Source organism: Halichoerus grypus, chromosome 8 (assembly GCF_964656455.1).
Source record: "Halichoerus grypus chromosome 8, mHalGry1.hap1.1, whole genome shotgun sequence".
In the NCBI taxonomy this organism is placed as follows: Eukaryota; Metazoa; Chordata; class Mammalia; order Carnivora; family Phocidae; genus Halichoerus; species Halichoerus grypus.
In genome coordinates, this window is record NC_135719.1 from 140,350,700 (window position 1) to 140,377,643 (window position 26,944).

Genomic DNA, 26,944 nt, shown 5'->3' on the forward strand with positions numbered 1-26,944 from the left:
TTCAAACAGGAGCTACGGTCCTATCCAGGGAGATGTGGAAAAGATTCTCATCCGGGAAGGAGACAGTGGAGCCTCGGGAGGAGAGGAAGGCTCAGCGGGAGCATGGTTCTGCTCTAATGAGGGAGGCCTGCAGGGATCTGGGCAGAGGAGGAAGTGATATGGCTAGAACAGTCAGCAGAGCCTCCCGGAGGCTGTATTTTAAAAATAAAATAACAGTTTAATTGAGATAGAAGTCACATACCATACAATTCACCCGCTTCAAGTGTATAATTCACTGGTTTTTAGTTTGACCACAAAATTGTGCAATCATCACCATAGTCGATATTAGAACATTTTCTTCACGGCCCCCCCCCCCAAAAGCCCCGTGTAGACACTAGCAGTCATTCCCCCCTCCCCTCCCCCCAAACCTCTGGCAACCACCCGTTGACTTTCTTTCTCTATGGATTTGCCGATTCCGGACATTTTATATAAATGGAATCCAACAGTATGTGGTCCTGTGAAGGATAGCAGGGTTCTTGTCTCTCGGAGTCGAAGAATGAATCTCGGGGACACAAAAGGGTGAAGTGAAGTGAAAGTTTATTAGGTGAAGGTGAGAACAGAAAGGACAGAAAAAAGCTCTCTAGAGTGAGAGGGGTCCCGAATGGGTTGCCCCTGGGGGCTTTTCCTGGCAGTCTTCTGATGAGAACTGACCAGGAAGCTTGTGGCCTTGAGATTCTGGTGCCATCTTGGGTTGAGCAAAGATTATTGATGACATCCTTAATGGCTCACTGCTCGGAGGTCTGGTCATTTTCTGTGATTACAATGTAGCTGCCTCAAAATATACTCCCTAACATCCAGGGCCAGGTGGTCTGGTTTGTTCCCTTTATCTCTGGTTTTGTCTGCCTCAGCATTTCCCCACATTTGGGGTTTCTGTGAGCCTGGTCCCATAGCCCCCTGCAGTGAGCCCAGTCAGAGGAGTCAGGAGCCTCCTCTCTCTCCCTGCCTATACCTTAACCCTTTCCTTACTCAGTACTCTGGAACTGGCTTCTTCTGGGGAGGATCTTTGCCAGGTTCATCCACGTATCAGTACTGAATTCCTTTTTATGGCCTACTAATATGCCGTGGCACGGATAGACCATGTTTTGTTTTACCCACTCATCAGCTGATGGGCGGTTGGACTGTTTCCGCTTTTTCATTGACATGAACAATACTGCCATGAACATTCACGCACGAGCTTCCCTGAGAACACATGTGTTTGTTTCCGTGGAAGTGCTGTATCATATGGTAACTCTAGGTTTCACCTTTTGAGGAACTGCCAGACGGATTTCCAAAGTGGCTGCACCATCTTAAGTTCCCACCAGGAAGCTGCACTTAGTTTCCTGCATAGAGCTTCTTTCCTCTCTAATTTCTGCCAGGCTGATTTGGTGGAAATGTCAGGAAAGGTGGGGAGGGAGGCATGAGGGGAGCAGCAGGGCAGAGGCATGGAGGGCAAAGAGTCTTCTTCATGCTTGTGCCCAGAGCCCTGGGTCTCAGTCCTGTCTGCACGCAGCTTGCGGTGTGGCCTCGGGCGAGTCTCGTCCTCTCTTTACGGCTCAGTTTCCTTATCTGTAGAATGAAGGCGTTAGACCAGTGGGTCTCAACTGGGGACATCTGGCAAAGGCTGGAGACGTTTTTGGTTATTACAGTGGACAGGTGATGCTCCAGATATCTAGTGCGTGGAGGTCAGGGATGCTGCCAAACAGCTTACTATGCACAGGGCGGCCCCCATAACAAAGAATTACCTGGGCCCAAATATCGATAGTGCGCGGGGGTCTGCGGGATCCTGGGGAGAAACCCTGCCTGCATTAGACAGAGGTGGCCCTGTAAGGTCCACCAGTCCTGTGCAGTCACTGTGAAATGCTCTGAGGGCAGTTAGGGCTCAGGAGGCATTTGTGAGTGCCCAGGCACTTAGAAGAGAGGCCTCCTGTTGCACAGGACTTGCTGTGGCTATCGTATCTGTGTGAGCTCACTGGCTTTCGCACTCTGCTCCCAGGTAGGTGTGGTACCCAGGACAGGTGAACTGCATGCCTGGCTTGATAGATGAACAGACTACCTTGTGAAGTAGTGAGTTCATCGTCAGTGGAGGCATCCAACAGGAAGCTCCGTGGTCACCTGTCAGGGAGGTGGAGGAGGCGACCCGCCTCTGGTCCGGGCCTGCCCCGGAGCGAGTGTCAGGCTCCTGCAGGCGGGAGGCAAGGCTGTGGCTCCCTGCGGGGCGACAGAGTGCTCCGCGCCCAGAGCCCTTGGCTTCCCCACCTGCCGGTGGGCGGCCGAGCGGGCTGCGGCCGGGAGCGCCTTCCTTCCCACGCGACGCTTCGCCCTGTCGGAGACTTCTCCCGAAGTTTCCCTCCCGGCGCTCCGGGAGCCGCCCGGGCCGCAGCCCCAGCGCGAGGAGGCGGCTTCACGCCGCTGGACGCCCGCCGCCAGGCCCGGCCCCGGGGGGGCGCGGCCGCCGGGCTTCCGTGTGGCCCAGGGGGGCTCCGGGCCGGCCGCCGCCGCCGCCAGGCTTCTGACAAAAACCCCTTGACCACCAAGGCCAGCCTCTTCCTGAAAGCCCCGCTCGCTCCGATACAGGAAGTGGAAGCGAGCAAGCGCCCCAGAGCGCGGCGGCGGCGGCGGCGGCGGCTTCCCACTCGGCGCGGGGCTGGCGGCGGCGCCCGGCCGGGCCCTTCCCGAGGGCCAGCGCCAGGGCCATGCGGGCGCCCGGGCCACGGCGGCCCGCGCCGCCTGGCGCCTGAGCCCCTGCGTCCACCGTCCCGGAGCTGCCGGCGGCATGATCCGACGGGCCGGGGCGCCCGCGCGCGGGGACCCCGCGGGGTAAGTCCGGGGCGGGCGCCCCTCCGCTTCCCCGCCCCCGGGAGTGCTCGGAGCTCCGCGAGCGGCCCCCCGGCCAACCCGGCCTCGGGGCGTCGGGTGAGACCGAGCGCCTCCCCAAGGCCGGACTCCCGTTCTGCGTGGACCGGGGCCGCGCTGGTGGCTGCAGGACCCGGGGACTTGGCTAAACTTTGAAGCCCAGACGTCACTGCTCCCTGGAAAAGACAGCCGGCACGCTCGGCGGCTAGGCGGCCAGGCGGGCGGGTGCAGGAAGGGCGTCTCTACCTGTCAGAGCCGGGGTGGAGGGACTGCGTGGACGTGGCCCCTTTCCCGGTCTCCTGTCCCGCCTGAACTGCAGAAGCGATCGCTTGGGGTCCGGATCCCGTCGGCCTCCCGCACCCGCCGCTCCGCCTGCGCCCCCGCGCGCGTCCTGGGACGCTGAAGCCCAGCCGGGCGTGGGGTGGGGGGCCGGGGTCCCCGTAATTTCGGGCGCTCGCCGCCAGGCAGCTGACCGCTCCGCCTAGACCGCGGACCCACCGGGATCCCCTCCCCTGTCCCTCAGGCGGGTCCGGGGACGGTGATCTTTGGACCGGCCTTTGTCGAGCCTGGTGCTTGGGGAGGGTCCAGGGCGCACGGGCTGCGCGGGGGTCTGCGGGATCCCGGGGAGAGGGCACACAGCTTGGCGTGCATAAAGCTGAACTTCTTTTTGGGAAGTTTGGGAACTGGCTTTCAGGAGGGGTCTCTGGTGCCTCGTTTTAGGTCCCCCTCCTCCACCTAAGAACCCAAAGCTGCTTCTGGACGTTGCTAAGGGCTGCGCTCTGGGGAGAAGGTTCCCTCGCCCTGCCCTGCCCTGCCCTGCCCAGTCCGGCGGGCGTCCCGGGGAAACTTTAGGGGGTTGAAGAGGCTCCAATTCCGGAGGCAGATTCTTGGGAAAGCCTCTTAGAACCTTCTGGGTGCCAAGGTTTATGGGCGCCCCCACCCCCACCCCCAGGGCTGCCATTCCTGGCTTTTTGGTCTAAAAATCCCGGGCCTACTTCTGCGATGGACACCCAGCTGCTGCCTGGCCTAGCTTCATGACCTCAGCTCCCAGGGCCTCAGTTCTCTACTCTGTAAAGCAAGAGGAATGGGCTGATCTTGTGCAGTCCTGGATTGGGGGACAGCTGGAGGTGACCGGTTCGCACTCTGGTGGGAGGGGTGGCATGGAGGGGCCCTTAAACTCTGCTGCATCTGAATGCCTCCCTCCTCCCTCTTCTCCCATCGCTGCCCCTCCCCGGAAATTCTGCCTGGATGCTTTCCCTTGGAAGTGACCTCTGCAAAGACAAATGTCATCCGGTGGGAAGAACTGGAAATTATGTTGGGGAAGGGGCCCCTTAGGGGCAAGTGTCTACCACATCCAGTATTGCAGGGAGGAGCTAGGAGGAGTTTCCCAGGGAGGAAGGGGAGGTGGGGGGCCAGGGTCCTGACCTCTCCAGCTTCCCTTTCCCCACCCCCCACCCCCGAGGAATGACCTTGCCTCACCCACTTCCTCTTGCCTTTCTTTGTTCACTACTGGGTCAGTTACTTAAGCTCTCGGTGCCTCAGTTTACTTATCTATAAAATGAAGATGAGTAATAGTAACTGCCTTCACACAGTCGTTTTAAGGATTAAATGAGATAATGCATAAAGAGTTTTGCACATTGGAGTGCCTGGGTGGCTCATTCGGTTGAGCATCTGCTTCTTGATTTTGGCCCAGGTCCTGATCTCAGGATCCCAGGATGGAGCCCTGGGTCAGCCCTGCCTGGGGCTCCCAGCTGAGTGGGGAGTCTGCTTGAGATTCTTTCCCTTTGCTCCTCCCCCTGCTTGTGCATTCTCTTGCTCTCTCTCTAAAAATAAATAAATCTTAAAAAAAAAAGTTTTGCACATTTGCCTATAAACTCTTAATAGTTGTTTTTGATAATAGTAGTTATCTCTGTTTACTAGCTATTTAGCCTTGGACAAGAGACCTGGCCTTTGCCTCATTTATAAATTGGGGATAATAATAACACCCACTTCATAGGATTGCTATGAGGTTTGAATGAGTTACTATTGAAGCAGCTGCCTACGGGCAGCTAAGGGTTAACACACCAGCTCAGGCCTGCTTAGAACAGTGAGGGCACGTTCTAAGGAATATTGGTTTGTTGCTAAAAACACTTTATTTAAGAGGACCTTTTGTGTTGGAAGGGTTCCTAAATATTATCTCACTGAACCTTGGACCTGGTACAGGAATCCCTTTGACAACATTCCTGGAAGGTACTTGCATACCTCCCGGGACGGGGAACTTGCCACCACTGTGGCAGTCCTTCTGACAGGCACATACATAAGAAAGGAATTCCTGAACTTGAGTCGCAGTCTGCCTCCCACTAACTGCTACCATATGAGACCCTGTTCTCCCCTCGGGAGGCCCGTCCTTCTTGACTCTCGAGTCCTATAAGGCAGTTCTCAGGTGCACCCCCACACATCCCCTGTTCCCTGGGCTGCACCTCCTCCTGTGTTCCAGCCCAAAGATGACGAGGAGTAGTCATTTACGACTCCTCACCCCCAGGCCACCCCCAGACCCTGCTGACCACTCGGGGCTGAGATCTGAGTCCTAGGCTGAGGATTCTTCTTTCCGCTTGGCTTCCAAAAGCCCCCTCCTTCTCACTGGCCGGAGATGATGTGCAGACAGCCAGGGGAATGCCTGCTACCCTCATCCCCCTGGGAGCTAGGATGGTGTCACTTGGGTGTCAGCCCCCTGGAAGAGGAGTGTGAGGATCTTGGCAGCTAAGCTCTATCTACTTCTTGTTGAAAATGTCAGCCGGGGAGAAAGAAAAGGCAGACAGGCTGCCCAGTATCCTCAGTGTATATACTTTTTCTCCCTCTGTTCGACAAATAGTATCTGCATTGGGAGGAGGGGGGGGCAGCATTAAAGCAAGCCCCTGCCTGCTTGCAGCTGATGTTCTCAGAAGAAACAGAAAATCAGGGTAAGGGGTGTGGGGACCCCAGAGGGGCTGTTCTGGAGCAGGTGGTCCGGGAAGGCTACTCCAAGGAGGTGGCATTTGGGAGAGGCCCGGGGGAAGTGGGAGAGTAAGGCAAGTCCCTGGGGGATGCTGCTGGCATGTCGGGAACCTCGAGGCCCGGGAACCTGGAGTGTGGAGATGAGGACAGAAGGTGGTCTGGTGGGGTAATGGCTTTGGAGAGTGCTGGGGGCCACAGATGGGGTTTGCACAGATGGGCCTTATTGCAGACAGACTGTAGGGGGAACAGAGTCAGGGAAACTGCAGGGAAGGAAGCTCTTCTGTAGGCAGGAGAGAGGGCTGTGGGCTGGGCGGCTGGGCAGTGAGGGAAGAAGCCGGAGCCGCAGGATCTGCTGATGAATTGGAGGTGAGGTGCGGGTGGGAGAGGCGTCGAGGATATCTCTGGCGAAGCTGTGACCTGCCGAGAGGCCAGGTGTCAAATTGTGCAGGGGTCACTGAGGACATGGACACTCAGAGCCCACACTTTTATATGTCCGGTAAATTGAGAGTCTGCTTAAGATTTTATTTGAAAAAGGATTCCACTCTTGGATCTAATCCAATCCCCTAATTTGACAAGGGAAAAGAGTCCCAGAAAGAGGAAGTGACTTAGCCAAGGTCTTAGGAGCTGGAGGTGGGGCTGGGCCTAGAAATTGGGTCTCCTGAGCCTTGAGCCTGCAAGGGGCTGCCTGGGCCAAGCCCCGGAGAGCCCTGGATTTCTGCCTCATGACTGACATAATGCAGGGGTCCTGCTAAACCCCTTGAGAGTCCCTCAGGCACTCCAGGCTCTAAGACTGGAGGTTCTTCTAGGCTGGGGCCCACCCAGAGCAGTGATGGATTCGGGGTTCCAGATCCCAGCTTCAGCTCTGCTCGCTGACCTGGGCTTCCTTGTTTCCTTGCTTTCAGGGGCTAAGCTCCCAGGTGGTCCTTGCTGGCGCTCAGCTGGGAAACCCACCCCCTTCTAGACACTAAAAGAGGCTCAAGCCTGCCCTTCTGGGCCCTGAGAAGCCCCAGTGCACCAGCTAGGAAGCATGTAGGGGGTGGGGGCTCAGGGTCTGCTTGGGACAGGGGAGTGCCCGCACATTTGTCCCCGAGAACCCCCTTCTCATCTCCCCTACCACGTGACAGGACCTATCCTGGGCCAGGGTCGCTGTGTAGTGATCTTTACTGAGGTTGAAAACGTTGAAAGCTTCAAATCCTTCATTAAAATGAAGACACCTGCATTTTAATCCAGGAGATAAGAAATAAAAGATGGAGACCCACCCAAAAGTAGGTATGATATTTGAAGGGGAGACCCACCCCGGGCCCCTCACTGCAGTCTCAGGCCTCCCTGGAGCTCCATTTTATAGACAGGCACCTGAGCTGGCCTGTGGTGCCTCCCAGCCAAGGAGCCAGAGCGGAGAGAAGGGAGGGATGTTGATAGACAGCCACAAACTCTGTCCTTCCCATCCCATCACGGATTCCATCTGTCCCTTGAGTGAGGGTCGTCCCCAGTTCGTGCCATCCAGACAATGACAAATGAGCAGACCTGTGTAGGCAGCATTGAAGAGGGAGGCCAGGTTTGAAGGGGAGAAGTGTCTGAGCAAAGCTTAGAGGTGGGAAAGTTTAGGGGGGGCTCTCAGTGGGGAGGCTCTACCCCTCGGTTATCAGAACAGGGGAGGTAAGTCTTGACTGGGAGACAAGGGAAACGGCCTGGCATAGGAAGGGGGCCCATCCCCAGGGCCTGGGTTACTCTAGGGGTTTGAAGCACCTGTGTGCCCAGAAAGAGCCCTAACCTGGGGGAAGTGACTCAGAATAGTCCCAGACTTCCTGTTTGCCCCCAGCTGTCTGCCCCCATTCAGGAGTCACCTTCAGAAGGGAGTGAGGGCCCAGGAGTCATCTTGTTCTTGGCAAGTTGGCTTAGAGACAGTGAGTGCTCTGGTGGCCAGCTCTAGAACTTTTGGCTCTAGAACTATTACCCAGTGACTTTTCTAAACTGTATATCTCCCCTTGATCTCATCCTACCGCCCAATGGTGCTTGCTGCTAGAGACTGAAGACAGCCACCCAGCCACTGCTGAGGTCCCTAGGCTGGGTGGGGAAAACAACATGACACCCATAATGCCTAATGACCATTAGGTGCCAAGGACTCCCTGTCCTCCATACCCCATTCCAGTCCTGCATGAAGCCGATGCACAGCTTATACTTTTTCTGTCCTCCCTGACATGGACGGCTACCGTAGCCTCCTGCCTTTGCCCACAAAGGTTCTTCCTGCTGGGAAGCTGCCGCTTCCTCCGTGAAGCCTTCCAGCCACACAGCTCTTGGACATTTCTCCTTTTTGAATACTCAAAACACTTTTTGCATGAACTACTTATCTACCTAGCAAGACACCAAAACCCCTTTGATGTCACATCTTCTTGTTTCGATTACAGACTTCCAAATAAAAGGGATTAGATCTTTTACTTCCGGATCTTTCTGTCCTGCACAGAGCTGGCACTCCATAAATGCTCGGGGACAATGATATACTGAACAGGATTCTAAAACTTGCCTTGCAGCCTTCTCTTTTGTGTCCTGAAGCATCTGACGTTCTGGAACTATTTGTTAAGGCAGTGCAGAGCTCAGGGTGGGGCCCAGGACTGGGAGGTCAGGAGCCCAACTCCCCTTCTGCAGCAGATGGTGACCCCCTGAGGCCACCAGTTTGCAACAAGATTGTAGGGACCCTGTGTAGCCCCCAATCTCTTCATCTTATCCTCCCCAGCTGGGCTCCCCTAATTCTAGCTGCATTCCCTTGCTTCCAGAGGAGAGAGGGTGGGAGAAGCTGAAGCCAGCTCTGGATCACCAATAGATACTGCATCCTCAGCAAAAAGGCTGGAGTTAGCTGGGTGTACAGGTTTTGGGGGGCCCAGGCTGGGTCATTGGGTCCCAGGTGCAGGTCTGTGGTCCATGGAGAAACTAGGAAAATCGGGTTGTGGTGGTGGTGGTATGTCTCTGTGTGTGTGTGTGTGTGTGTGTGTGTATCAGCCAAGATCGCCAGACCATCTCTTCCTGGGCAGAACTGTCTTTTATTCTGAGATTAGGGTTTGTTGGTTTGTTTGTTTGCTTGTTTGTTTGTTTGTTTTTGCCACATAAAGCCTCCTTTCTTCTATGAAATGACAGGGTAAATTAATGGTGATTGTTAGTCTTTCATGTCTTTACAGCAAAATAAAAGATTGTGGAAGGAAAGGCTGAGCAATGCTGCTCTAGTCGTTTCAGTGGGATTTATCCCTTTTGTGCCCCCTTCACGCCCACTCCCGCCCCACCACGCCTGGCAGTCAGAGAGTCGAGCTAATTGTATTGTCCTCTGCTGATCTGGAAGATGCTTGGGGGCTTGCACGCTGCCGGACGTCGGTGGGGCTGGCGGATGTCTCTAGGGTCCCGTCCCTGTGGTGATTTGGGAGCATACTCTAGGAAGCAAGTCTCTAACTCTCTCTGGGCACCGTTTTCCCCGTTTAAGAAATGAACCCAGTGATCTCTAGGTCCCTGCTTGGTCCGATGTTCAGTGATTGCCCGAATACTGGCTGAAAGGCAGCAGAAGCTGGCGGGATTGATGTGCCAGCTGGAGATAACTAGCCTTTCTTCCTTCTGACGGCTGGAAGGCAGCCTGTGGAACATTCTAGAACATATGGGTACACTTTCGTACGAAACAAAGACCCAGAAAGGAGACTTCTGGGTCATCACCCTGACCAAGTGCCTGGAAGGAAATGCTTTTTCACTCCTGTGGGTTTATTTTTGAAAAGCCATTTTTGAAAAAAGTGCATCGGTTTTGGAAGCCCACTTTGGGGCTGGGCCCCTGGTCTCCTGGTAGGACTTGCTGGCTGGACGGTGGGTCGGGCAGGTCACGTTGGGGTCTCTGAGTGTGACTGGATTCGTGAGGTGGCGCCGGCTCTCGCCATTTTGTGTACGAGCTGAGGCGATGCTGAGAGGGTTGCAGGCAGCCTCATGTCACAGAGCTCCTGGTGGGAAGGCTGTCCTGTCAGGGGTTGAGAGGGATGAGGCCCTGAGAGAGGGGGCTCCCTGCGGGGCAGGCCGGATAGCAGGCCCAGTGCTGCCCTGAGGTGGCCAGCCCGTCCCTGTGTGGGCGGGGCTGCAGGTGACAACAGTGTGCCTCCCCTGCACCCCCCACCCCCACACAGTGGTAGACAGTGAACCCAGGCCCTTCCCTCCGTCAGCGGGGCCTGGAAGGAGGAAAAAGCGCTCGGTGGGTACAGAGGAACCCTCCCCTCTGCCTAAGTGTCCACAGGGCAGTGGGGGGCGGGGGGGCCTTCCTAACTCCGTACCTGTGTGGCTGTCAGCCTCTGCCTCTGACAGAAGAATCTGGAAGCCACCATCATGGCCGCCACCTCCGGCTTTCCCCACCTGCTGCCTCAGGCCCATCTCCTGTCCGCGGCCGGTGGAGCTTGAGGAGGCTGCCCCAGTGGCTAAAACAGCTCTGGTGGTCGAAACTTCTGGCGCTCAGAAACAACTCTGGCGGTCAGCAGAGCTCCTTGCCCCCATCTTGCCAGTAATTCCTGGGAGCGTTCCTACCCCAGTCTGTACTTGTTTGAAGGGACGAACCAGCCTGCTGTGAAATGTCAGTTCCCTTTCAAAAGAAACGGCCTAGAGAGCGGTTGTGGTCAAGGCCTGTTGCTGGTGTGTGCACCGCGGCAGCGACACACACTCAGGCCACATCCTAGGGGCCAAGGGCACCAGCCCCGGGGCCGGGCCCCGCTGCACCCTCCGTCCTGGTGCCAGGCAGAGTGACGGTTCCCCCAGAGCCTGGCTCCACCCACAAACCTGGAGCCCAGGGGAGGTAAAGATTCTAGGAGAGGGAGGCCAGGGTGGGGATCTTTGAGCCGAACGGTGAGAGGCTGCCCTGGAGGGGGCCGTCCTAGGGGGCATTTCCTCCCATGAAGGTGGCCCCCATTTCCTCACTGACTCTGGGATCTTTGTCAAAGCCCCGAAATTTGTATCCCTAATTAAGAGATGAGACTTGAGCTGTTAACACCAACCCAACTCCTTGATTGACATTTGAGAGGAGACACCAGGGCTGATGAAAAAGCCTGTTTTCTGAAGATGGACAGAGGAGAGAGGGGGGATGGAGAGGAACAGCCCGGGAGGAGGAAAGGGGACCACATCAGTGCAGAGAAGCCTTCTCCTTCCGCACAGGTGTCCCAGAGCTAAATTATTCCCTGGGTCCATAAGTGTGAAATAAAGAAATAAAGGACTCTGCATCTGAAATTCACAATCTGATGATCTCTGGCTAAAGGAGCAAGCTGTCAAGAAGGAATTCACCAGGGACCTTTCTCCCCAGCCTCCAAGTCTCCAGCTTCCTTAATCTCAATCAATATCAGATGGATACTGTAAATTTCTCTAGGGATATTGCAATTCAAAGCAAGGATTTAGCTTTCTGCAGATGGCATCTGATGACAGCATTTATTCATTTATTATGCTTGCTTCTTTCTGTTCTTGACATTTTTGACAGTGCATCCATCTAAAATATATTCCGAGATTCTTGTCTAGACTAATATCTTCTTTATCCATCCTTACCCATCTGTCCATCCATTCATCCATCCATACACTCATCCACACCTCCTCCCATCCATCCACCCATCCTCCCATCCATCCTCCTATCTACCCACCCATCCTCCACCCATCATCCATCCATGCATCTACCCATCCTCCCATTCATCCTACCATCCTTACACTCATCCATCCATCCATCCATCATCCATCATCCATCCATCCAACCTTCCATCCATCCATCCTCCCATCCAAACACTAGTCCATTCACCCATCCGTCTATCTACCCATTCATTCATCTATCCATCTATCCATTTACTGAACATTTGTTGGACATCTAAGAGTTTCCAGTTTATTAGGGAAAATAAGAGAAATATGCACATAATTAAATCACAGGGCACTATATAAAATCATGCCTGTGTTCTACGACACCTGGCTTATGGTGAGCAGGAAGGACTCTCTGGCGGAGGTGGCATCTGGATTGAGTCTTGAAGGATGAGTAGGATTTTAACAGCTGAAATCAGGCATATGCAGAGAAGGGCATCCCAGATGGAAGAAAAGCACAAAGCAGGAAGGTAGGGAAGGACAAATGGCGTGGGGGAGCCCTCAAGAGCCTCCTCTGGGGGCAGGGAGGAAGAGTTCTGTGTGTAATGAACCTAGAGAGGGACTTGGGTCTGCTTGGCAACAGTTGGAAGAGTTTGGATTTAACCACGGTGGTGAAGACCACAGGTCTGTTCCCCTACTTAGAGCAGGACAATCCTGTACCTGCCAGGACACCTTTCTCCTTCTTCTCCGCCATGTGGAGCAGGGAGGGATCCATGCCTCCTAGGGTTGTTGTCGCCATTACATGAGAGGATGTTGGGTCTAGCTGTTCGGGCTGAGATTAGTTGGGAGCTGTTACCCGTCTGTGTATGGTGGGTGTGTGCAGTGCGCACTTGTGCACTGTTGATTTCCGTCCAAGGCTTATTATATACCTGAAAAAAGGCACACACGGACACACAAAAATAGCGACATTTAAAGCATCAAACATTTTTCTCTCTTTGAAGCTACACCCAGTCTGAGCGCGTGTTTACTTAATTTTGGTCTGTGGGCACAGTTTGATCTGCATGTATGTGTTAGTCTGTGTGCCTCTTTTTTCACTGCGTGTTTCCTATACGAATTTTTATATGCCGTGCTGTGGCCATACGTCACACACATATCATCTTGGATGGCCTCAGCATATTATGACCATTTTAATGGTTGGAGTTGACATGTGTCAACTTCTTTCTAATCCCCTCTGTTTTAAATGAAGCTCCTGAAAATTTCTGTGGGTCTAGGATTGGAGGACCATTTCCTTGAGAAGTGTCACCATCCTGGAGTACTTGAATTCAAGGGTAAAGCAGAGCCTGTTGAATGGCCCCTGAACTTTAATTGGGTGAAAATTTTAGCTGAACACTTCCCAGTTTCCCTGAAGCTACGTGTGGCCATGTGATTAAGTTCAAGATGGTGAAATTTAAGTGGGGAGTGTAATTTGCTTGCAGATGTCCTTAAAGAGAAGGGACATGCCTTTCTCTCCTTTCCTCTTTCCTGTTGGCCGGAATGCAGATGTGATGGTTGGAGTTGAAGCAGGCATCTTGGACTCTGAGGTGAATTTGAGACTAGAGGTTCCTCGACATGTTGGAGCATCATCCCACCCCTGGACTACTTACTCAGACTTTTATATGACAGAGGAATACATATCTATCTTATTTAAATCACTGTTATTTTAGATTTTCAGACACAGACAAATTTAATCCTAACTAACATAAAAAGTTTTCTTTCTTGTCACACAGTACCAGATTATGTCAACAATAATAAAGCTGCTCTGCAGGGCTGCCTGCAGGTCTTCATTCCTAATGGAAGTTGGAAGGAGGAAGAGGAGGAGAGAGAAAAGGCAGTTTTGTGTCGACCAAGGCTCTTATTTCAAAGACTAGATTGCAAATACTGTCTTCCTCTTGGGTGTTTGTGAGTTTTAGATTTCACCAGAAGCTGCATTATTCTGGTTTGAGTTCTGACTCCCAAATTCTGGGCCTTGATGGAACTAAACTTAGCTGAGCAACTGTGTCTCTTCTTTCAGCCTCAGTTTCCCCATCCCTGCCATAGACAGAGAACTCTCGTAGGTTGACCCTCTCTGGGCTGACCCTCTGCAGCTCTTTCTGAAATGGAGTCTCCTGTCACCCCAGCACCAGAAAGCCCGGGCCCAGTCTCAGCAGTGCCTCTGTCCTTGCTGGCCACCACCATCCATTCATCCATCCATCCACTGCCTCTTTTTTCCTAAATATTTATTTATTCACTGCAGAGAGAGAGAGTACTCAAGCAGGGAGACAGGCAGAGGGAGAGGGAGACAAGCAGACTCCGGGCTGAGCAGGGAGCCTAACGTAAGGCTCGATCCCAGGACCCTGAGATCATGACCCGACCAAAATCAAGAGTCAGACATTTAACCAACTGAGCCACCCAGGCACCCCCCCCACCCCTTTTTTTTAAGTAGGCTCCACACCCAGCCAGTGTGGAGCTCTGAGATCTCGTGACCCTGAGATCAAGACCTGAGCCAAGATCAAAAGTCAGACACCACCCAGGGAGCCCCCCCCCCGCCACTGCCTCTTTATTGAGCACTTCCTGGGCACCAGGATGGGTTTGTGCTGAACACTGGCCCCTGGAGGTCTTGAATGATCACCTTACCTCTCTGCCTGGCCTAGGGAGAGGTTTGTCCTGAAATGCCCGGGTTTTGACTTCCCCTCCCCAGAATAGCACAGGCTTCTTTGGAGCCTAGAAGAGCCTGCTCTGAGCTGACCTGCACAGCCCAGCATTGCCCATTCAGGGCTGCGTCTGGGAGGCCCTACGTGTACAGGCCTGGGATTGAGTGGGGTGGGCTGCCTTGGCAGGCTGAGCAAGTGTCCCTGGAAAGGGTTTGAAAGATAGTCAGGGCTCTTCTTTTTTTTAAAAGGTTTTTTTAGTTTATTTTTTTGAGAGAGGGAATGAGAGAGAGAGAGAGCACTTGAGAGGGGGGAGGGTCAGAGGGAAAGCAGACTCCCTGCTGAGCAGAGAGCCCGATGTGGGTGGGACTCGATCCCGGGACTCCAGGATCATGACCTGAGCCGAAGGCAGTCGCTCAACCAACTGAGCCACCCAGGCGCCCAGGGCTCTTCTTTTTACAGGCCAAAGCAGCCCCCATCCTTGGCTCTAGCATCGTCAGATGTCAGAGCTCAGGGTTGCTCTTGAGGCCCCCAATCCAGCCCCTGCTTACAGATGAGTCTACAGCAGAGAGAAGGGGAAGTGATTGTCCTGAGGTCTCGCAGCTGGACCCAAGCTCTTTCCAAGGCCCTGTGAAGGTGCCTGGGCCATTCTTTTGCGTGAGGCATCGGAGATGGGGGCAGGGGGGACTGGCACATCAGTCTTCACTGCATGCCTCTCCCTCCAGCCTCTGGAAAATGTGAGCTCTTTCCTGCCTCGGAGACTAAGCACACAGGCCCCACCTCCACCTCCTGCAAAAAGCCTTCCTGGCTGTCTAGCCTCCAGGGCTGTTGCATACCGTTGTGCAGGTTGTTCACTGCACAGAGGCACCTGCCTGAGAGAGAAACCAGTGGGGGCTAAAATTTCATCCTCTTGCCGTGCCATGTATGATGTCAAGCAGTGAAGGGGGAGGGAGTGGTGGTGAAGGGTTGCCTGCATTCATGGGGAGGAAGGACACCGAGTTCTCATGTACACAGAGGAACCGCACGGGCTAGCAGGGACCCCGGACAGCAGTAGACCCGTCAGCACCCTCAAAGCCTTGCTCCTTGCGCCCGGCACAGTGTACTCTTTGTCCGTGGCCCCAGCAAGCTCCCCAGGGCAGAAAGAGGGACTCCTCTTGTCCTGTGTCCTTGTCGGCCCAGCACTCTGCTGGCCAGTGCTCAACTCCCAGAACACGCGTGCTGAGCAAGAGTTGGGAGGGCTGGGGAGGGGTGTCCAGCTCAGGGCTTGGGAGATGTTTGTTGAGTGAATATATGGCAGGTTAATGCCAAGGAGAGAGGTGAGGGGAGGTTGACCAGGACAGAGGGCATCTGGGAGAAGGAAGGGGGCCACCAGGAGGCCTGCAGCTTAGGCTTTTTGCAGGAGGTGGAGGTGGGGCCTGTGTGCTTAGTCTCCGAGGCAGGAAAGAGCTCACATTTTCCAGAGGCTGGAGGGAGAGGCATGCAGTGAAGACTGATGTGCCAGTCCCCCCTGCCCCCATCTCCGATGCCTCACGCAAAAGAATGGCCCAGGCACCTTCACAGGGCCTTGGAAAGAGCTTGGGTCCAGCTGCGAGACCTCAGGACAATCACTTCCCCTTCTCTCTGCTGTAGACTCATCTGTAAGCAGGGGCTGGATTGGGGGCCTCAAGAGCAACCCTGAGCTCTGACATCTGACGATGCTAGAGCCAAGGATGGGGGCTGCTTTGGCCTGTAAAAAGAAGAGCCCTGACTATCTTTCAAACCCTTTCCGGGGACACTTGCTCAGCCTGTCAAGGCAGCCCACCCCACTCAATCCCAGTGGGGACCAGTGGAATAAGGGGGTGACTGGACAAGCCATTGGGGCCCCCTCTGGGTAGGAGGCCCTAAGAGCAAAGGCTGGGGCTGGAGAAACCGGGGGCCCACAGGCATACCCGGCCTAGCCCCTGACCCCACCTCTGCAGGGCCAGGGCCTGCACTGGGCCCTTCGACGCCCACCCAGCACAGGGTCCTGGAGCACAGCGCTGGCCCAGCAGTGGCCCAACGGCTCATCCTTGCCACAAGGACCCTCTGTCTTGTGGGGACACGGGAGGGACATGCAGTGCTGTGCCTATAGGATGCGGGATGTTTGCCTGGAGTGCTGGGGTCCCCACTGGCTGAGGGGTGTCCTGCTCAGATGAGGGGGTGTCTGGGAGAGCTTTCCTGAGGAAGGCAGAGCCACGCTGAGAGATGTCTGGGAGTTTCCCAGGTAAACGTGGGGAGGGAACCAGTATGGCCATGTTGGGGGCGCTGCGGGCTCAGCGTGCCTGCCTTTTGCACTCTGCACGGATGGAGGATGGGCTGTGCAGGAGAGGGGACCAGACAGCAGAGGCCCTTAGGCTGTATCCTGAAGGCCATGGAGAGGGAGACGGGTGTGTTCCCCATTTTAAAAACTGAGCCATGTATTCATGTCCCAGGGCTGCTGTAACAAAGTAGAGCCAACTAGGGGGTTTAAAGCAAGAGAAATTTATTCTCTCACAATTCTGGAAGCCAGGAGTCTGACATCCAGGTGGCAGCAGGGCCATGCTCCCTCTGAGAGTGGGTAGACCCCCGCTTGCTCTCCCCATTTTCCGGGGGCCCGAGGCAGTCCTGTTGAGTCCCTGGGCTTGTAACCTGTGCTCCAGACTCGGCTTCCTGGTGTCACGGCCATCTGCTCCCTGTGTGTCTGTCTCTGTCTAGTCTCTTCTTACAAGGAGACCGGTCCCCCTGGATTCGGGCCCATCCTGCTCCAGGATGACCTCATCTCAACTCATTACATCTCCAACAACCTTCTTTCCAAATAAGGTCACGTTCGGAGGTACGGGCAGTTAGGACTTCAGCATATCTTTTGGGGGGACACAGTTCAATCTGTAACAAGCTAGAATTTACGTAGGGTAAAATTCACCTTCTTTTGTGTTCATTTCCATACATTTTGGCCCACGTAGTGTGCCCCCACAACCAAGATATGGAACGGGCTGTCGCTGTCCAAAATTCCTCTGTGCCCTTTTGTAGTCAGCCTGCCCTCCCTCCGTCCCCCCAGTCCTGGCAGTCACTCATTTCTTCTGGGTCCTTACGGTTCTGCCTTTTCGAGAATGTCATATGCACGCTGCCTCGTGAGGCTGGCTTCTTTCACTTAGCTGAATGCATCTGCGATCCGGCCGTGGCTGCATCTCAGGACTGTGTTCATTTTTATTGCTGAGAGGATCTCGTTGTTTTGGACGTGTCACCGTTGGTTTATCTGCTCACCCACGGCAGCACATTTGGGTCGTTCTGGTTTTTGGCGATTGCACAAAAAGCCACTGCCAGCATTTGCATGAAGGGTATAGGTTTGGGGTAGGGAACTCAGTGGGCCAGCCTGCGTTCGGGATGCCGCCTGAGGAAGAACGTGGGGTGGGGGAACAGCATGTGGGGAGGCCAAAGGAGGCGGCGGCCAGGGTCTAGGCGAGCAGTGATTGCGGCCTGGACAAGTGTCTTGGTGACGGGGCTGGGAAGAAGTGGGCCCACTGGAGGGTAGAGTGCACGGGGCCCGGTGGGGGCGCCCTGGGGGGGCACCATGCCAGTGTGGAGGCCCACCCTCTGCCCCCCCCCACCCCGGGGGAAGGGTGGCTGTTGAAGCTCAGCGTGACAGCGTGGACCTGGGGTGCTGACGGGTGGACCACTGCAGTGTAACGGGTAGGCGTGGGGACGCTGGCGCTCGCTGTCAGGATTCCCGTTCTCCCCTCCGCCTGTTTCCTCGTCTGTAGGACAGGGATACGAATAGTTCCCAGTTCACCGAGCCGTTGTCGTATTATGTGACTTATTACCTGTAAGGAGCTTGAACAGACTCTGATACGTAGTAGGTGTGCACGAAACCCGAACCACGGTCAGTGGCCGGCTCCGCACCCTCTCGTCTACTCCACTCATCCCTTTGGCCACAAGCCAGTCTGTGGTACCTCTAGTGGCTCTGTGGGGCCATGGATGACAGTCATCTGGGCCCCGTCCCAGGTCTGCCCTGACTTGCTGGGAGAACCTGAGCTTCCTCCTTTACCTCTCTGGTCACTGTTGCCTCCCCTCACACCGTGTGGAGGGACGAAGCCCCGCCATGTGCCGGGCTCCTTGCAGAATGGCGTGCGGCAAGGTGGCCACACACAGAAGGAACTTCGTAAGGACATGCAGGTGAGGGGTGCCCGGGCGGCTCCGTCAGTGAAGCGTCTGACTCTTGATTTCAGCTCAGGTCGTGATCTCAGGGTCGTCAGATCGAGCCCTGTGCAGAGTCCGACACAGGGCGTGGAGCCTGCTTAAGGTTCTCCCTCTCCCCCTGCTCCTCCCCGCTTCTTCTCTTTAAAAAAAAAAAAAAAAAGGACATGCAGGTGACCTGCTCATGACAGTCTGTGGGGAGGCCCAGGTGAGTGACTCTCAGGGCACCCTCAGGTTTGGGGACTGGCGGAGGCTCCCCTATAGTTGCCACAAATCTCATCCTCCTGTTGTCCTCCCAAATCCATCCTCCACCCATGACAAGAACAACCCAGGTGTCACCCGCAGCGGCCACCCCGGTTGGAGGTGAGCGAGTGCCTGGCTTGGGCTCCACAGGGAGAGGTGTGGCGGGTCGTTGTTCAGACGCCACAGCAGCTCCCGAGGTCTGTTGGAGAGCCTGGCTCCGAGACCAGGGTTCATGTCCCAGTCATGTTTGGTGCTGGCCTAACGAAGGAACATTTACAGTCAATCCTCAGGACTCACAGATCCCCTATTTGCACGTTCTTCTACTTGCTAAAATTATTCGTAACCCCCAAATGGTAGCACCTCAGAAGTCATTTGCAGACATGCTTGGAATGGTGAAAAACTGGGATCCTCTGACATGCGCATTCCCACCTGAGGCCAGATAAGGCTAGACGCTGCCTTCTTGTTTCAGTTCTTATCCTTCAAACAAGGGTCCTTGTCGTGGTCTGTTGAGTGCCATGGTTTTCACATTTTTAATGCATTTTGTTGGTGATTTCACTGTTTACAGTGTCCCCTGACCACAGAGCTGAAGTGCTTTCTAGCGCTCCTAAATGCAAGAACACTGTGATGGCCTTGCAAGAAAATGTGTGTGTTCGAGAAGCTTCATTCAGACGAGGTGTATGCGCTGTTGGCTGTGAGTTCAATATTCATGCTTCGAGAATATATATTAAGTAAAGTGTCTTTAAAAAGAAAGGCACATAAGGAAGGTTATGTATTGATCAGTTGACGAAAATGTTGTGACTAGCAGCTCACAGGAACCTCACCTAACCCTATGTTTCCCCTGGACGCAGTGGTTCAGTATTCGCTCAGTGCTCACGGTGACTTACAGAACATAACAACCACAAAAAATAAGAACCGATTGTATCTACATCGTGTAGATAAATTGGCCCCAGGTCTCTCCCCTGCGCCCTCTGCACTTCCGCTGCTAGCAGCTCATTCCTCTGGATTAACAAGTGCCCTTTTTATATATGGTCTCTCCTTCAAATGCACAAATCCTTGGGATAGGCACTATCCTGAAATTCAAGACTTGGAAGGTTTCCGAGAAGGGGAGTGGTCAGCACTAGGATGCCGTATCCTGTGATTCTAATAGAAGGTTCTACGGGGCGCCTGGGTGGCTCAGTCAGTTGGGCGTCAGACTCTTGATTTCGGCTCAGGTCATGATCTCGGGGTTGTGAGATCCAGTCCCATGTTGGGCTCTGTGCTTAGTGGGGAGTCTGCTGGAGATCCTCTCTCTCCCTCTGCCCCTCCCCCCACTCATGCATGCATGCTCTCTCTCTCTCTCTTTCTCAAATAAATCAATCTTGAAAAAAAAAGAAATCTTTGCAGGGAGCAGCATATCAATCAAGGCAAATAAAAGCAAGGATTCTTGGCACTCATAGGTGTGTCCCTAATAATTACAGCAGTTATGTCCGGAGGGTTTACATCAGGCCCCTTTGCTGAGAGCTTTTTTTGAGTTCATTATCACAGCCCCAGGAGGCTGGGGTTACAGTGCCCAGTTTACAGGGAGGCATAACAAGTGATTCGGTCAGAGCTCTCAGCAATCAGTGGAAGAGCCCAGACCTGGATTCAGCGTCATCTCAGTCCAGAGCCACCGTCCTGAGCCCCCGAACTCCCTGCATCCCAAGGTTCCGGGACCTTGCTGCCTCTCCTAGAGCCAGGTGTGCCTGGATCCCGGAAGGAATGCTGTGGACACCCCCCCCCCCCCGAGCCTTCTGAGCCCCTTCCCTGATTTGGCCCTGTCCGGATGGGCGAGCCTGGTCCCACCTGCTAGTGTCTCCCTTGTCATCCTCTGGCAAAGTCCCACCCTGGAACCCCTGGCCCTGGAGTCACAGGGAGACAGTCTAACCAGGGTGGGTTGGCGTGTGCCTGTCAGGCCTCAGGATGGCTCCCTATAGCTCCTTACTCTGTGCACCCCAAGGCCTCCCCACAGCCCCCGAAGTTAATGAGCCAGCGTCCTGGGCTTCCTCCAGCCCCCCGCTCTGGAAAACTCAGCGCTAGTGACTTCCCTCATGCTGAGGCGTCAGGGACTGCGCACACTGTAAAGTCTGACGAGGACAGGTGGGCATCGCTGCTTGCAGAGAACAAAAGCCTAAATATTAAGATGTGCGCCCGGAAGGTGGGATTTCAGGCAGGGAGTGCGGCATCCCGTTTGTATTTCAAGGTAGGGGCCCGGGCCCAGGAGACAGCAGCTGCCAAGAAGCACCAGGACGAGTGAGGCTGGCTTGTCACATGACTCGCTTACCCCCCGTAGAGGAAATGTGGTCACAACAACTGTTGGGTGGGTTACAGGGTGACTCAGTGTCACCAGGGGTGGAAGGAACGTGAGACTGAAGTAGTTTCCTGCAAGGTGCTGTGAGGGCTGGTTGTCCGCAGCCTGCAGCCTCACGCTGCTCTCACCAGTGCCCTGGGTCGGCTCCGTGCCCGACTCCACCTCCAGTTTAGAATGGGGTTCACTTTGTCAAAGCACATCCCCACACCCTCTGGTCATGGTTCACCCTTCTGGCAACCCCCTGAAGTAGTGGGGTGGGGGGAGTATTCTTCTACTTATTTCACTACTGAGAGAACTGAGGCCCAGAGAAGGAGGGAGACTTGTCCAAGGACACACAGCAAGCCTGTAGGAGAGGCTAGAATAGACCCCGGCTCCCTTTCCCCAACAAAGCATTTTCTGCACCACTCAGGTGTCCAGGATGAGTAATGTCACCGGTAACCATTTACTGAGCCCTTGTTAAGCTCCAGATGAAGTAGTCTATCTTGTCCTCCCAGGGTCAGTGCTGTTCTCGCTCTCATATTACGGACATTGAAAGGCCAGGCTCAGGGGGCACCTGGGTGGCTCAGTCGGTTAAGCGACTGCCTTCGGCTCAGGTCATGATCCTGGAGTCCCAGGATCGAGTCCCACATTGGGCTCCCTGCTCAGCGGGGAGTCTGTTTCTCCCTCTGACCCTCCCCCCCCATGCTCTCTCTCTCTCTCTCTCTCTCTCATTCTCTCTTTCTCTCTCAAATAAATAAAATCTTAAAAAAAGAAAGAAAGAAAGAAAGGCCAGGCTCAGAGTGGAATTTGGTCAGGCCGAGAAAAGAGAAATCCCAGCAGAGATCCAGCAGGAGGGGCCTGAAGGCACAGAGGTCCCTTGTCTCTCCTTCTAGGTTGAGTCATGTCCACCATGGGCTGCTGATCTCCCCCCTTGCCTCTCCCTCCCTGGCCCAGTGTCAAGTTGGGGAAGGGAGCACTGCATGCTCCTTCCTTTTTCCCCCAGATGATGGGGAACTACTGAGTAAGCAGGAGGCAGGGCCAGAGGCCAGGGTCACAGTCGGACACGTGGGCCACCATGCATTGTGGGTGCTCCTAGAGATAAGGAGGCTGGCAGGGGCAAAGGACGCAGCCTTCTTAGAGCTGTCTGAGCCCTGTTTTCCGAGCTGGGTCTGCCCGTCGGAAGGACAAGGCAGCAGAAAGGTGGGCAAGGACTCTGGGAGTTTTGTAGAAGCTCAGGAAAGGGGTGGTGGGCTGGGATCCGTGAGCAAAACCGGACCTGCAGCCAGCCCCCTAGAGAACGGGCCCTTAAACACTGGAACAGGTGACCAAGAGCAGAATCTTCCTCTTGAAGAGCTTTCTGAACAGGGTAATGGCAAATGGTATTAACTCAACATGCATATAATTTTCCTTTTTATCTTTTTTCTTTCGTCTTTCTAATTAAAAACAAATCCCCCACGTAGTACACAAATTTACACACACTGAAAAGATTTAAACAGTATTAAAAGTCTAGACCTGTGTTGTCTAATACATTAGCCACTAGCCACATAGAGCTATTTTACAAATTAAATCAGTTAAAATGAAGTAACATGGGCGCCTGGGTGGTGCAGTCGGTTGGGCATCCGACTGTTGGTTTCAGCTCAGGCCGTGATCTCAGGGTTGTGAGGTCGAGCCCCAAAACATCAGGCTCCGTGCTCAGCGTGGAGTCAGCTAGGGACTCTCTCTCCCTCTCTCTCTGCCCCTCCCCCGGTGCTCACTCTCTCTCTCTTTCTCTCTCTCTCTCTCCAAAATAGATAAATCTTTTTTTTTTAAGATTTTATTTATTTATTTGACAGAGAGAGACAGCGAGAGAGGGAACACAAGCAGGGGGAGTGGGAGAGGGAGAAGCAGGCTTCCCGCGGAGCAGGGAGCCCGATGTGGGAATCGATCCCAGGACCCCGGGATCACGACCTGAGCCAAAGGCAGACGCTTTATGACTGAGCCACCCAGGTGCCTGACAAATAAATCTTTAAAAAAATAAACTTAAAAAAATAAAATGAAGTAACAGTCTCACCAGCCATACTTCAAGTCCCCCATAGCCGCAGGCAGCTAATGGGGACCACACTGGATAGGGCAGGCATAGAACATTTCCATCATCATCCACCATTCTTGGGGGCAGCACTGACCACACCATAAGCTGGGAGAACTCTCCTGGCTGGAAAATCATTTTTGGAATCGGGTTGGTTCCTTTGGACCTGTTTTGTGTTACGTATGTTGGGGTATCCACCTTTCCTCCCACAAAATTCCATCTGGCCTGCCCAGCTCCTGGGCCCTGTGGGTATGCGGATGATATCTCCCATGTTTTCCAGATGGGAAGAAGGCAAGAGGGCCACAGGTAAGGGGAGGGTGGGGTCAGGTCTGTCCCTAGGAACAGAAGCCCTTCCCCTTGGTTTGTCCCGGGTGGCTGAGTTGCGGCCAGCCAGGGACCGCGGTGATCTATCCGAGTCCCCGCATGTGGTGCCATATCGTCTGTGACAGGGAGACACAGATGAGCAGATGGTCTCCGGGAAGACTTGCTCCTAGGCATCCATTCCTCCATTTTTATTATGCCCCTGAAGTGTTCACTTATTGTCTTCTCATTTTCATAAGAGAGTACAGTCAAGGGTAAAGAAGGAGAAAGAAGTCACTTAATTTCAGGATTAACAACTACTGTTGGACCAGTTTACACTCGCGCCGACAGAGCAGAAGGGCTCTGGTTCTCCCACATCCTCCCGGGCGCTCAGTGATGCGGGTCTTCTTCGTGATAGCTGTTCCTGTGGGCTCTTGGAGTTGTCATTCCACATTCCTAGATTCTTCATGCTGTTGAGAATCTTCATGCACTTGTTGACCATTGGGAAGTCCTCTGTGTGAAGTTCAAGTGTCTTGCTCATTTTTCTATCTGCTTCTATTTGTCCTGCCTCTTCCTTATTGATATGCAGAAGTTCTGTGCTTAAGCTGGGTATCAGCCTGTTGTTGGTTATGCGAGTTACCAGTATCTTCTCCCACTGAGGATTTGACTTTACTCTCTTAAGGGCATCTTGATCAACAGAAAGTCTTCATTTTAATGCAATCCAATGTATCCATTTTTTTAAGGTCGGTGTGTGTGTACTGGTTAAGAAGTCTCTCTCTTCCATCAGATTATGAAGATATTCTTTATTTTCTTCTAGAAGCTTTTTGTTTTGCTTTCCACATTTAGATCAGGACAGAGTCTCCCTGGAACTGATTTTTGTATGCTGTGAAGAAGAGTCAAGTTTCTTTTTTCTGCCCATGTGGATACCCTGTTGTCTCAGCACATTTTGTTGCAAAGACTGCCCTTTCCTCAATGTCCTACTGTGACCGGGCATAAATCAAGGGACTGTGTGTGTGTCGGTCTGTTTCTGCACTCTTCTAGTCCGCCGACCTACATGTCTATCCTGCACCAATACCACACCATCTTAATCACTGTAGCTTTAGAATAAGTCTTGGTGGGGCGCCTGGGTGGCTCAGTCGTTAAGCGTCTGCCTTCGGCTCAGGTCATGATCGCAGGGTCCTGGGATCGAGCCCCGCATCGGGCTCCCTGCTCCGCGGGAAGCCTGCTTCTCCCTCTCCCACTCCCCCTGCTTGTGTTCCTTCTCTCGCTGTGTCTCTCTCTGTCAAATAAATAAATAAAATCTTAAAAAAAAAAAAAAAAAAAAAAGAATAAGTCTTGGTACCTGGCAAACAAAATCCTACCCCATTCTTCAAGTGTGTCAGGGATAACCTTGGCCCTTAGCATCTCTGCATGCCTTTTCACGGGACACCTTTGGGAATCTAACTGGAATTGCATTGATTCTTTAGATCAGTGTGTGTAGAATTCATACCTTGGCATTCCATGGACAAGATCTGTCCTTCCATCTGTTCTCATCTTATATGTTTATAATGTTCACTGTTCCATGTTATAAGCAGGAATCTGGAGGGGTTTGGCAAAATGGGTTAAGAACGTGGACTATAGATTGAGAAACCATCAGGGTTCAAATCCCAGCTCTGCCGCTTACTAATTCCATAGTTTTAGTGAATGGCTTAACTTCTGTGCCTCAGTTTTCCCCCTCTGTAAAATGGGAATGATAACCAGAGTGATCTCACAGGGTTATTTTAAAGGATTGATGTAGTTAATATAGAGCAATGCCTGGTGCATAGAAATCTCTGGAAACATTATTAGTTTATTTTTGAGTATGTAATACATTCACAGGATTCAAAATAAAAGTATATTTTTAAAAAGATGTATAGTGAAAAATTCTTACCACCTTTATTCCCTGTGTGCCTATTCCCACCCTTGCCCAACTAGTTACTGGTTTCTCCTATCTTCTTCCAGAGTTTCTTTATTCAAATACAAATAATCTTTTTTTTTTTTCCAACAAAGGAGCACGATAAACGTATAGTTCTGCATTTGCTTTTATCATTTAACCACATATCCTGGAAATCTTTCCATATCAGTATACAGAGGGCCTCTCCATTCTTTTTTTAACCATTGCCTGGTATCCATCTATTTATGTCACCCCTTTACGATGGATGTTTAGATTGTTTCCAGTCTTTTCCCAGTTGCGGACAATGCTGTAGTGAACCCAGGGAGTATCTTTGTCTATTCATCATTTTGCACACGTGCAACTATATCTTTATAGATATATGATTCCAGGGCTTGTATTAGGTTGAATATCTAAAATTGCTTTCAGAGGCACCTGGGTGGCTCAATCGGTTAAGTGTCTGCCTTCAGCTCAGGTCATGATCCCAGGGTCCTGGGATCGAGTCCCGCATGGGGCTCCCTGCTCTCCCTCTACCCTTCCCCCCTGCTCATGATCTCTCTCTCTCTCAAATAAATAAATATTTATGGGGAGTCTGCTTCTCCCTCTACCCTTCCCCCCGCTCATGATCTCTCTCTCTCTCTCAGATAAATAAATAAAATCTTTTTTAAAAATTGCTTTCTTTGTAGGTCAAAGATAATTGGATGTTGCCAACAGTACTAATCTTTCCTCAATCACTCAGTCGTTAACAAAATTTCATCGAGCACCTGTTCTGTGCTGAGCCTGGGCACACAGCAGTAGATATGACCCGCCCTGGAACACAGAGTGAGGGGAGGGGAGGAGACGGGCAGTGACAAGCGGTATTATTCGCTGTTTGATTCCACCTTTTGATATCTGTAAGTCATGTTGCAGTAAACATCTCTGTCCATGGAGCTTTATCATACTTTTTCTTAAAGATTTTTAAAAATTTATTAATTTGAGAGAGTGGGTGTGAGAAAGCACAAGCAGGGGGAGTGGCAGAGGGGGAGAGAGAAGCAGGCTCCCTGCTGTGCAGGGAGCCCAATACGGGGCTCGATCCCAGGATCCTGGGAACACAACCTGAGCCGAAGGCCAGCGCTTAACTGACCGAGCCACCCAGGCGCCCTTATCATACTTTTAAAATATCTCTTTGAGATAGATTCTAGAAGGGAAATGACCTACAATGCACCATCTTAGCCAAAACAAGAAAGCGGTGTTCTCTAGATCTGCTTGTACAGAACCCCACTCAGTTCAACATCTAAAATCCCCTTAATGAGAACTTTTCTTTTTGAAAGTTACAAATTGTTTTGATTATTTTTTGAACAGGTGATATAGTCACATGGTTCAAATCCAAAAGGTACAGAAAGGTATGCAGTGAAGCACCTCCCTCCCACCCCCAGCCTCCCAGTCCCTCACCCAGGGAACCACCACATCCCTCTCCTGTGTCTTTATAGAGGTGGCCTCAGCCCATCTCAACATACATATGTCACAGATGCCCACTGGCCTAGGTGACCTGGGTTCTTGTGTCCCCCCTGCCTCCAGCTTCAGTCCCAGGCAGGAAGTTTGTCCCCCAAGTCCTGTCTTCGCCAGTAGCCATCTCCATGTTCAGTGAAGTTTCGAAGAATTTTTGGAGGGGAGGGAGGGAAATGTCAGCTGCTCTTTCACTATGTATGATTATTTTTGTAATCATTATTATGATGAGTCTAGAATTTTGTCTGGTCCATAGTAGATGCTCAGTAAATACTCATTGGATAAATGAATGGATGCTAATAACATCGATGAATGTTTGCTGTATTCTGGGCACTATCCTAAACTCTTTACAGGAATCTCATAATGTAGTAATGCTTATATTT

The 26,944-nt window shown here is 52.9% G+C and overlaps 1 protein-coding gene and 1 long non-coding RNA gene across 2 annotated transcripts in view; one reads left to right on the forward strand and one right to left on the reverse strand.

Annotated features, from left to right (window-relative positions):
- Nucleotides 1-559: 559 nt before the first annotated feature.
- Nucleotides 560-2,273, reverse strand: LOC144378880 (uncharacterized). Its single transcript, XR_013440814.1, has 2 exons — nt 2,072-2,273; nt 560-1,584 (listed from the first exon to the last, which is right to left on the reverse strand). It is a non-coding gene; the product is annotated as an uncharacterized LOC144378880 (long non-coding RNA).
- Nucleotides 2,274-2,648: 375 nt separating this feature from the next.
- Nucleotides 2,649-26,944, forward strand: part of RIN3 (Ras and Rab interactor 3) — a 123,582-nt gene continuing 99,286 nt past the window's right edge. Inside the window, exon 1 of the mRNA XM_036071562.2 lies at nt 2,649-2,835. Within this exon, the coding sequence (XP_035927455.1) occupies nt 2,792-2,835 (44 nt within the window). The 5' untranslated portion in view covers nt 2,649-2,791. The remainder of the gene's footprint in view (nt 2,836-26,944) is intronic.